The sequence below is a fragment of the Limulus polyphemus genome, unplaced genomic scaffold, assembly GCF_000517525.1.
Source record: "Limulus polyphemus unplaced genomic scaffold, Limulus_polyphemus-2.1.2 Scaffold333, whole genome shotgun sequence".
In the NCBI taxonomy this organism is placed as follows: domain Eukaryota; kingdom Metazoa; phylum Arthropoda; class Merostomata; order Xiphosura; family Limulidae; genus Limulus; species Limulus polyphemus.
In genome coordinates, this window is record NW_013665943.1 from 150,915 (window position 1) to 162,071 (window position 11,157).

At 30.5% G+C, this 11,157-nt stretch overlaps 1 protein-coding gene across 1 annotated transcript in view; it reads left to right on the top strand.

Annotated features, from left to right (window-relative positions):
- The window catches only part of LOC106457450 (dynein heavy chain 8, axonemal-like), a 459,787-nt gene that overhangs the window by 12,673 nt on the left and 435,957 nt on the right, over window positions 1-11,157 (top strand). Inside the window, exons 3-4 of the mRNA XM_022383398.1 lie at window positions 2,172-2,335; window positions 2,637-2,813. Coding sequence (XP_022239106.1) covers window positions 2,172-2,335; window positions 2,637-2,813 — 341 coding nt within the window. The remainder of the gene's footprint in view (window positions 1-2,171; window positions 2,336-2,636; window positions 2,814-11,157) is intronic.

Below are 11,157 nucleotides of genomic sequence, written 5' to 3' on the forward strand. Positions count from 1 at the left end.
AAAACATTTATTTATACAGAGGGCAGCACTGAACGAGAATAGCTATACATGTGAGAGGAGGTAAGTACCTATCAGAAATATATTTTTATACAGGAAAATAATAACTTTAGGCATTGGGAACAATTAAGGAAAATTAAGTAAATTACAAAGTTGTATTGAGGAAGAATAAACAAGTTTTATAAAGAAAGGACTTGTATCTTAGAAGAATTAACAAACAAACATACAGAGACGTAACAATATTATCTTCTTTTTTATAATAAAGATAAGTCATGAAAATGATACATAATTTCAATTTACTTTTACTTTGGATTAATTCAAGATTAAATGTACATTGTACTGGTTAATACATTGTTTTGTTTTTATAAATTATCTCAGTAAATTATTATTTATTTAATATTATCACAAAATAATTAGAAAATGTATATTTGTGAAAATTATATAACATATAATGTACACAGCAAATGCATATATTTTAGTTTTAAAATTTTTAGAACTGCTACAAATGCAAATAGATTTTTGATTTTTTTACAGCATTTAGTATGATACAAAATGTGTATGAATGTTAACTTTGTTTATGGTATTGTTCATAATATTTTTGTTTTCAATTCTAGTTTTTATAAGTACCATTACTTAAACTTTATAACCTAAATTTAATGTGAATCACTCACTGTGACACAGATAATTAAGACATAGAAAACTGTAATTTTATTTGATAAACATGAAACAAAAGGGTACAAGGTCACTGTTAGTATGTAATAGATCCACTCTTTGTAGTATTTAAGGCAGAAGGCTTTGCTTGAAAATTGTGTGTGCTGAGCAACATAATATCAGCTATGATTGTCTAGCCATTCAAATGATACCATAACATGAATACTTCCATATTTTGTTGTAGCTTGCAGAGGGTTCAACAAAAGTAAACCCTAGAAGCATATTTGCCAAACCAAAGTGCATTCACTGTCAGAGAATTGCACCAATCTGGATTCTTTGAAAGAAATATCAATATCACAAAAGGCAGTAGAGTGAGATAGTATCTGTGGTTTCCATTATTATCAAGCTATGATATTGCTGGAATCAGAATTGGTTTTCTTCCACCTACTTTGTCATTGTAGCCCGTGATACAAAGATAACTTCTGAAAATATTGGAGTACATTTGCCTCTATCTTGCAACAATAGTAGCTGTTTTGATGTGGATCATCCTCCATATTTTCCTCATAACACAAAGAGTTTGTTCTGTTGGTTTTGGGTGCCTGTGCCATGCAAAAACCATTATTTTCAAAGTTACTGGAACTGCATTGTTACCGTATTTACTGTAGACAGTAATATTACAAGTGATCTAGTGACTTTTCACAGACTTTGAGTACCTTCCTATTGTACAGTTATGTGGTCTCATTTAAATGCAGTTAATTCTTGGGATTAATTTATACTTGGCATGACTTTTTGTATTCTGTACTTTAAACTGAACTATACTTGTTAAGGTTATTTGCATACGTCATCATATTTACTTATTGATAGGTTGTATATTTGTAGCTGATTCTTTCTTCTTTATCGGGATTTAGTCCATGTTTTGGACCAGGGAGGGTCAGGTTCACGGTTGACCTCTTCCTCCCTCTCAGGAATTGCTATTTTGTTTGCATTATTACTGAATCCTAGGTAAGCACTCTTATTACATTGTTCCATTACTCACAGTATGTTAACTTTTGTCAGTTGTCTGCAGTTTTAATTAACATACATACTCTTATTGTGCCATGTCCAGTTCATGGGGTAATATCAACTTGTATATTTTCACTAGCTTCACTTATGCATGATTGCACTATTAGTCTGTGTTGACAGTACAGTTCCACTTAACAGTCATATACACACACATAATCCTATTTTTACATATAAAATCCTTTTAAAATAGAGCTACATTTGTGTCTAAGATTCAGTTAGCCTAATACTGTTTGGTCTGTAAGTTTCTTATTTAGAGGGAAGAGGTATTTAGGGCTTGGTTCATCATGTATTTTGTAACTCTAGTTTGCTCATCAGTTCATTTTTCTTATAATATTGAAACAAATTATCCAGGAGTCTGTCTAATAGTGTTGGCATGTTTGAATATTGTAACAGATTTAAAAATATATATTACAGCTCAAACAAATGGCTTGAAAACTTGATGTTAGATATATTTGTTTTAGAATGCAAGAAAGATATTCAGTGTCAAGCAACTTTAAAGGAATCTGCTATCCTTGATCTTTCACAAATGAAGAATGTGCATGATTGTATCAACCTTGCAACTAATCCACAAAAGTTGGCTATCATTGAAGAGCTTGTGCTAATTTGGAGCAAGCAGATTGAACTGGTATTGAATCTCAAATTAATAATGTGTTGTATTTACAACCAATGTGTATGAAAAATAATATTTTGTATACCTTATATTTTTTAATTATTAATCTTCTAACTAAAAAGAAGCAAGGTAATTTCTGTTATGTCGTAAACTATAAAATTTCATAGCGTAATAACTATATCTAAAAATGAGTAATAATATATAAATGTATATTAATGAAAAAATTACCATCCATTGTAAATATTTTTTACAGTAAGAAGTTTGTTATAATTTTAATTTTTAGTATAAAAATTGATTCTTCTAAAATTTAATTTAGGTTCTTGCGGAGAGTGAACAGATGAGGAAGGAAGCTGATGACACAGGTCCACTGGCAGAGCTTGAGCACTGGCGACATTTGGTTGCAAAATTTAGCTCAATCATGGAGCAGATCAATGGTCATGATTGTAAAATGGTGATCCATACTCTTGTTGCAGCCAAATCGAAAGTTTTGAAGGTAACTTACAGTGAATTTTATGTATTTTTGTTTTCAAACTATGTTTAGTATCATCATTCTTGCATGTACATGTCAGTTATTAAGTAATTATATACTAATAAATTAGGATCTTTATATTAACTTTTAAATGCTTTCATCACATCATTTCTAACCCTAGGTACATGGGTGTTGGGCAAAGTGTTGCCATGACCATTTGCAGAGTGCCTTTCAACATAGTATCATGTATTTCATGTCAGAGTTATCAACTATTCATTTTACCCACATTGCTGACTTAGCAACAGTTCATGGTAGAGGAAAGTAAATGCCAGATACAATATACAGGGATACTGAAAAAATTATACGATGCATTTTGGAGATTCTAGAGGTTATGCAAATACAGTATTCAAACTATATGATGGACAAAAGTATTTATATTCTTCACATGAACATCATATTGCACTCCAACTTGTCAAAGTGTGGGTCATACTGACATCATCTATTCATAGACATATTTCATAAGTTTCAAAAAGGAGCTTATTAGCCCATCGACGATGTCCCTTCCAGCTCTCAACTATAACCACCCCTTATTACTCATGTATTCATCCAATCTTTTCTTGAACTCAATTAAATTTTCAGCCTCCACCACCCTTCAAGGCAACTTATTCCAAAAGCCAACCATCCTGTTTGAAAAGTAATACTGTCTTAACTGCAGACGATTTCTACACTGCCAAAATTTGAATTTATGACCCCTTGTCCTGTTGTTTTCACTGCTAAACACAAAAACGTTTGATGGATCTATATTATCAATACCCTTAATAATCTTAAACACCTCGATCAATTCCCCTCTGACCCTTCTCCTCTCCACAGAAAACAAGTTTAGAGATTTTAGTCTCTCCTCATAAGACAATTCCACCATCCCATGTATCATACTAGTGGCTCTTCTCTCAACCTTTTCCAACAATTGAATGTCCTTCGTGAGGAAGGGAGCCCAAAACTGTACACAGTACTCTAAATGAGGCCTTACAAGTGATCTATACAGTGAAACAATAATATCCCATGTCTTGTATTCAGTGTTTCTATAGATGCTACCTAAAATCCAATTAGCCTTATTGCTAGCTACAATACACTGTTTTGATGACTTAAATGATTTTTCAATCACAACACCAAGATCTTTTTCTTCAACCACAGTATTTAATATATTCCCATTTAAATTGTAACAATAATTTGAATTGTGAAAACCTACATGCATCACCTTACATTTTGAATAGTTAAATATCATCTGCCACATATTGGCCCAATGCATCAAATGATCTAAATCTCCCTGTAAGTCTGTAGCATCTATGATACAGTTAGCCACCCCTAAAATGTTAATGTAATCTGCAAACTTCAAAATTTTGTTAGTCATTCCAGAGTCAATATCATTAATATAAATCACAAACAGCAGAGTATCCAGCACAGAGCCCTGAGGCACACTGCATATAACTGTGATACAGTCAGATCTAACTCCATTTAATACTACTCTTTGCTTTCTACTCTCCAGCCAGTTGTCTATCCAATTTAATAACATTTCCCCCACACCCACAGATTTTATTTTTGTAACAAGTCGTTTGTGAGGCACCTTATCAAATGCTTTCTGAAAATCAAGGTAAACCAAATCCACAGTATTACCTTCATCAATTCTTACAGTAACATCCTCAGAGAATGTCTGAAGATTTGTTAAACAAGACTTTCCTTTAGTGAAACCATGCTGGCTCTTTGACACTATATCTAACTGATTTAAGTGATTCTGCAATGCATCTTTAATCACACTCACCAAAACCTTTCCAGTTACTGATGTTACTCTCCAAATGATGTAAGACTAACTGGCCTATGATTGCCTGGACAATGTTTGTCACCTCTTTTAAACATGGTACTAACATTAGCCGATGTCCAATCTTCTAATAATCTTCCACTACTCAATGACCTATAAAAATATTAGCTAGAGGTTCACAAATCAAATATTTTAAGTTCCTTTAAAATTTTAGGATAAAAGTTGTCTGGCCCAATTTTTAGGTTTCCCAACTTTTCTCATACAATTTCAGAACTTAAAATGATATCTTTTACATCAATATTTTCCCCATACATTAAGTGCTCTGGTTGAAGCATAATAATTGTATCTTCCTTTATAAAAACTGAAGAGAATATACATTTTAATAAGTTTACAATCTCATAATCTTCAAAGATCAGCTCCCCACTATCATTTTTAAGAGACCCAATCCCCACCCTAACATTTTGCTTACCCATCATATATCTAAAGAATTCCTAATCATTTGATTTAGCTCTCTCAGCCAACCCTCTTTCTTATACAGTTCTTGCCATTTTAACTTCCTTTTTAACCAGCTCTCTTGTTTTCCTATAATCTTCCAAGTCCTTATTATTTCCAGTAAGTTTAAATTTCTTGAATTTTTTTATTTATCCTTAATATAATCTCTTAAACCTTCACTAAACCATACTGGCTTATTCAGCTCTTTTGCCCTTTTTTTTCTGTTGGAATTATGTATGTTCTGTACACATATCATTTTTTCCCTAAATGTTACTCACATCTGTTCAAGATCCCCTCCCAACTCTTTAGTCCAATCTACAGAAGCCAGATCATGTCTCATTTAATCAAAATTGGCTTTCCTGAAATTTGGAATCAGGGTACTATTTTTCTTCAATTTTACATGTAATAAAATCCCAAATGTAATAGTGCAATGGTTACTTGTACTTAAATGCTCATCAACCATAACTCTGTCTATCATATTCACATCGGATGCTAATATTAACTCTAATATATCTTCCTCTCTTCTAGGTTCCATCACCAGTTGGTGTATGAAAGTATCCTGAACAATTTCCAAAAGCCTAACCCCCTCACTGTCAAACTCGAAATTTTCCCAATCAATACCTCTGAAATTAAAATCTCCCATAATAACAACATCTTTTTCAGCTACCATTCTGATATCATTATACAGTTTCTCATTAACTTCCACATTCTGATCTGGTGGTCTATAACAAATCACAATTACAAGACTTTTCTCTTTATATCCACTAACACCAACCCAAACTGACAACCTCAGTGTTATTTTCTTTATTATGCTCTAACTCAACAGGATGCAATTCATTCCTCACATATAAAGCTACTCCTCCCCCTTTTTTCAATACTCTATCTCTAATAAATAATCTGTAGCCTGATACTTCAAAAACATTTCTTTCATCAACATTGTTCAAATCCAACCAAGTCTCAGTGATACCCATAATATAAAAATCCTCAGTTTCCACAAATGCTTTGAACTCATCAGTTTTATTTCTGATACTTCTAGCATTACAGTAGTAACAATTAATCATAGATTTTAAAATATGTTAATGTTTTATGCCTGTTGTACATGTTTTCCTCTCAATTATATTTCCTATTTTATTAATATCGTAGCCCTCACCTCTGTCTAACCCTAGTTTAAATCAACCACTAAAGCTGAGTTAGTAGTTCTTGTTAACATACCAACCCATGCCTTGTTTAAGTGTAAGCCATCCATTCCAAAAAGATTAACTTTACCATTAAAATTATCCCACAAGTCCAACCAGTCTACGTGCTCATCCCTACATATTGATCTAAGCCTAGCATTCAATCCTAGTGACCTAATTAGTATCTCATCCCCAAAACTTATTCTTGGCAATATCCTTGACAAAATCAAGCTATAACTCCCTTCACTTAAATGACCATATCAATGTTTTATACTTATCAATAAGTTCCTGAGATCCATCTTTTTTTACATCATTAGCCCCCAACATGTACCAGAAAAACTATATTGCTGCTAGCATCCTTAACTATCTTTTTGGTTCTATCAGTTATATCCTGTACGAGTATTCTTTTATTTTCTCCACATACTACTCTATCTACATGCCTAACTGGAGAATCACCTACAACTATAAGTTTCCTATCCTTTACATTATCATCCCTTGTGATCTCATCTGTTTCCCTTACCTGCTCCCCCTCATTACTAGCAAATGTTTGGAACTGGTTGCTTAACCTAAACCCAAGTCCATCCTTGCCCTTAAGTGCATTATTTTCCAAGTTTTTTTCCATATTTCCTTTCTTAGTACCCTTGAAATCCTGTTTGCCAACTGCACCCTTTGCATGCAGAAGTTTAAGTTCTTCACATTGTTTGAGTACAAATATTTTTGTAACATATCTCATTTTTTGTATACAACAGACTTGAACATTTTAATAAAAGCTTGCCACATTTTATGTAGATACACATAGTAAATTCAGAATTATAGTCAACATCCCAATGGACCAACTCCAAACACATTCAGTTAAAATATTCATTTAATAATTATCATTATCTATCCATTCTTACTGTGTACTATGTACTTTTTCCATGAATTATTAAATAAAAATTTAAGTAAAAATATTTTAAAAAATATTAGAAGTATATTTTTGTTATATTTCTTGTATAATAGAAAAAAGTATAAAAAATTGTACTTTATTATATTACCAAAATATAAAGGAATTTAAATTTTTAGTTGATAATTACTTGTGTTTTTTAATGAGAATGAAGTGGTATGTCAGTGCTTTATCACATCATGTTAAAATTGTTTTCTGATGTATCGGAAACTAATATTAATTGAAAAATTATTAATAATTCCATATTGTAAATTTTTTTGGCCAAACGTTTTGATACAATTAACATTGCAATGGTTGTGGGGAATTAAGTTTCAAAAATAAATGAAAGGCTGCATGCTTTAACTGTTTTATTTATAATATAATGTTTTTAGAAATTGAAATAATTATAGATACTTTATCATTGCTAAATACACAATTTTTTTTTCAAGCTTTCAGTTGCTATGCTATAGCCATCATCAGGCCACTCTTAAGTGCAAATTTAATTGATTTAACATTCAAGTTAAAATTCCAATAAACAGACACTTTCAACTTGGAACTTATAAACCTTTCATTTCTAAATATGATATGAAAATTCCAAATAAATTATGCTACAATATTTACTACTCATAACTTATTAGATACAATTGAATGTATTAATCCTTACAAGACTTCATGGATAGCCTCTAAACCCACTCTCATTTTTCAAAAACATGGTTTCTTATAGCACATTCTGAACACAAAATTCAATCAATTCTGTAGGAAATTCAACAATATTCTTACTGCTGAATATCACGACCTTTTAAACACTTATGTCTACACTTCAATTTTGGGGTAATATTAAGCTGCTTTAATGTATTGACCAACACTGGTTGTAACAGTCATTAGTTTAAGCTTTGATTATATATATAGTTAAAACGAGATATATAATGATTCAGTAAATAGTATGGTATTATCTTATTAGTTTAGTTACATTACTTTTTACTAACTTTTTTTTTGGCATATTAATGAGTGTTGTAAATTTCTAAGTATTATCATTATTATGAACTTTGTAGAGGTTTATAATGTAGTGTTAGATACGTCTAACAGTATGTTTAACATATTGTTTTCTTTGTATTACATTTAATATTGTTATACTTTTATTAAATAATCATTATTCTTTTAATTTCTTATTTATTACTTTATACCTTTGTAAGCATTAGTTTTTGGCTGTACTCTTGATAAATTCCTACTACTTGGTTCCACGCTTTCTAAACATTAATGGGTATCATAGTAACTGGTCACAGTTTCCAAGCTTTTGTAAAGTTAAACTGACAGTGTTCTTTAATTCAATGGTCAAGACATGGTTAGGGGGAATTGGTGAAAATTTAGGCAGTAAGACTGATGGTATGTTTTTCAAATAAAATTAATTCTACAATAGCAGTTGAATCCGACAGCTAGTGTTTGTGCATCCCAAAGTAAGGTATGCTGTATTGTTTTTTATTGTTACTTTAATTAACGGTATTGATTAGACTATTTAATATGTATAATTATATTTCTGTTATTGTACTTTTATTATAGAGATTGTTTTGCATTGTTAGCTTAATGTATATATTTATGATTAACCTAAATCTCCTTAGCTGGCCGAACCTTGTGAGATATTACTGAGATTATGCCCAAAAATATTGTTAAGAGCATGGGTATCCAACTGATGAACCAATTCATTCTAATTATTATAAGTAGAAACATAAAAAAAGTATATTTAATTACCTATACTCATTACAAGATTGATTTTTTAGTTTTGCTCTAAGCAAGTAGTTTGCTGTGATTGGAAGTTTATATTAATTACAATAATACAAATTTTAACACTGAATGCTAGTCATATTATACTTTGGAAATTCTGCATTGTTGTGAATGGCTACATAACAATCAAAAAATAAAATGTTCATGAATGGGTCATAAATTTGTAAAGCTATGTATACATATATATGTAACATAGACCTGTGATGGTTTTATTGTCTTGAAAGTTATGCATGTTATACAGTAATTCCTGTACACTTAATCTGACAATGATATTAATTTTTCTCCATCATGTACAGATTTTTCACAAAACGTCATGACACAATACACAAAAGACTGCAACATGTAGTTTTGAGACTAAAAGACTTAGATTTCACAAAAAAGTCAGGATGAATGAGGATGCATATTCATTTGATATCAATGTTCATTGTGATAAACGAAATAATAATTTGATCTAAGTCAGAATTTTTTTTCCATCCCGATTTGTAAGAAATCCTTATGTGATAGAAAAAAACTAATATTATATTTTCGAAATCTGCATAACTGAATTATGGAAAATCTATTATTAATACCAAAATAACTTTTATGAAGTTTAAATTTGCAGGCCTGTGTAATTATAAAACCCTCATTAACTTATAAGCAAAACTTACATGGTTAACCTCTGACCTCAACATATGTATCAGAAAGCTCTCTTATATTTTATATGTTGCCTTTGTTCATCTTTGGCCCTTGCTAAAATCTTAAAGAAATTTGAGAAGGTGACTATCTAAAATTTATCTAGAGCATGTTCCAGTACACTTGATCTATTCAAAGACCTTAGATTTGCATCTTCTTAACACAAGTTAAAAGTTTTTTTTTAATAGAGTTAATATTACCATAATGAATTTGTAAACAAAATTTGATGATTTCAATGAAGGAGTACATCTTTAAATCTAAAAAAAACCACTGTAAGCAGCAGTCAAATTTGGAAGTATTCCCTACAAAGTATGGTTCATAACACTCTGAGAATATTTAACAGCATATAGCAAAGTTATAACTAACAGATATTTGAGAACTTGATACATAGTGTATAGAAACTTTACTATTTCAAATATTTACGAAATATTTTATCATTGACATATTTTTGTATAAGAACTCTTTGATATTATTAAATTCTTTATCCAAAAATTCATAGGTACTTGAAGTTTTATAGCAAAATGAAACAAGATGCAAGTCAAATTTTCTTTTAACCCAGTTTGAATAAAGCTTGTGAAGTTAAAATACAAGCCAATGAAAGAGTTTTATGGCATGCTTTACATCTGAGCTTGCCATCACTGTTATTAATCAGCATATCCAAAAATTAGAGTTCCTAATCTTGATGTTCAAAATAAATTTTATACTGTTATGCTTGCTGTTCAAGTACTCCAAAAATTGAGAAACATAATCAATTTATAAATATGGTGAAAGTATCATTTACATAACTATGATGGTATGGCACTTTAAAAAACTACAAACATTGCTTTTCTTGATAACAGCTTGTAAATAAGATTTTTGATGGTTATATGGTTCTCCCATTCCAACATAATCTTTTATATTTAGCACTTAGGAATGTTTTTTCACTTAAACATTTGTTTCTACTTATAATGCTAATTGAAAGACTGCTGTGATACTTTATACTTATTGGGAAAGCCATTATGAGGTAATATGCATTCAAATATTTCATGGATTTAACTTTTCCATCTAGATTTGTATGCCTTATCCCTTGTTCTTTGTTGTAAGTCAAAGGTCCAAAATTATTATAATCAATGATTTACCATTACAAAGGCACCAACTATAGAAGCCTAATGTACATGATAGAGAGATTAATTGGTGACAGTACAAAATGGCAAATAGTCTTATTTGTTTTTCTTGTAGCATGTTTTTACTGGAACTGTAATTCAAGTTGTAAATGTTATTTTACATTATTAGATTAGTGGTGTCAAACTGTGTGAGATATTACTGGCATAATGGCAGAAAATATTCCTAACAGCAAGGATATACAAGTTATAATTTTCCTAAATGAAAATGTATTAGGTCATCAAGAAATTAATGGTGCTTTTTTTAGATGAAAAAACACGAACATCTTATATATCAAAACAAAACATTTATTAAATGAAATAGCCTCCATTCTTATCGATGATGCTTTTCCATCTTACAATCAGGTTGTTAATG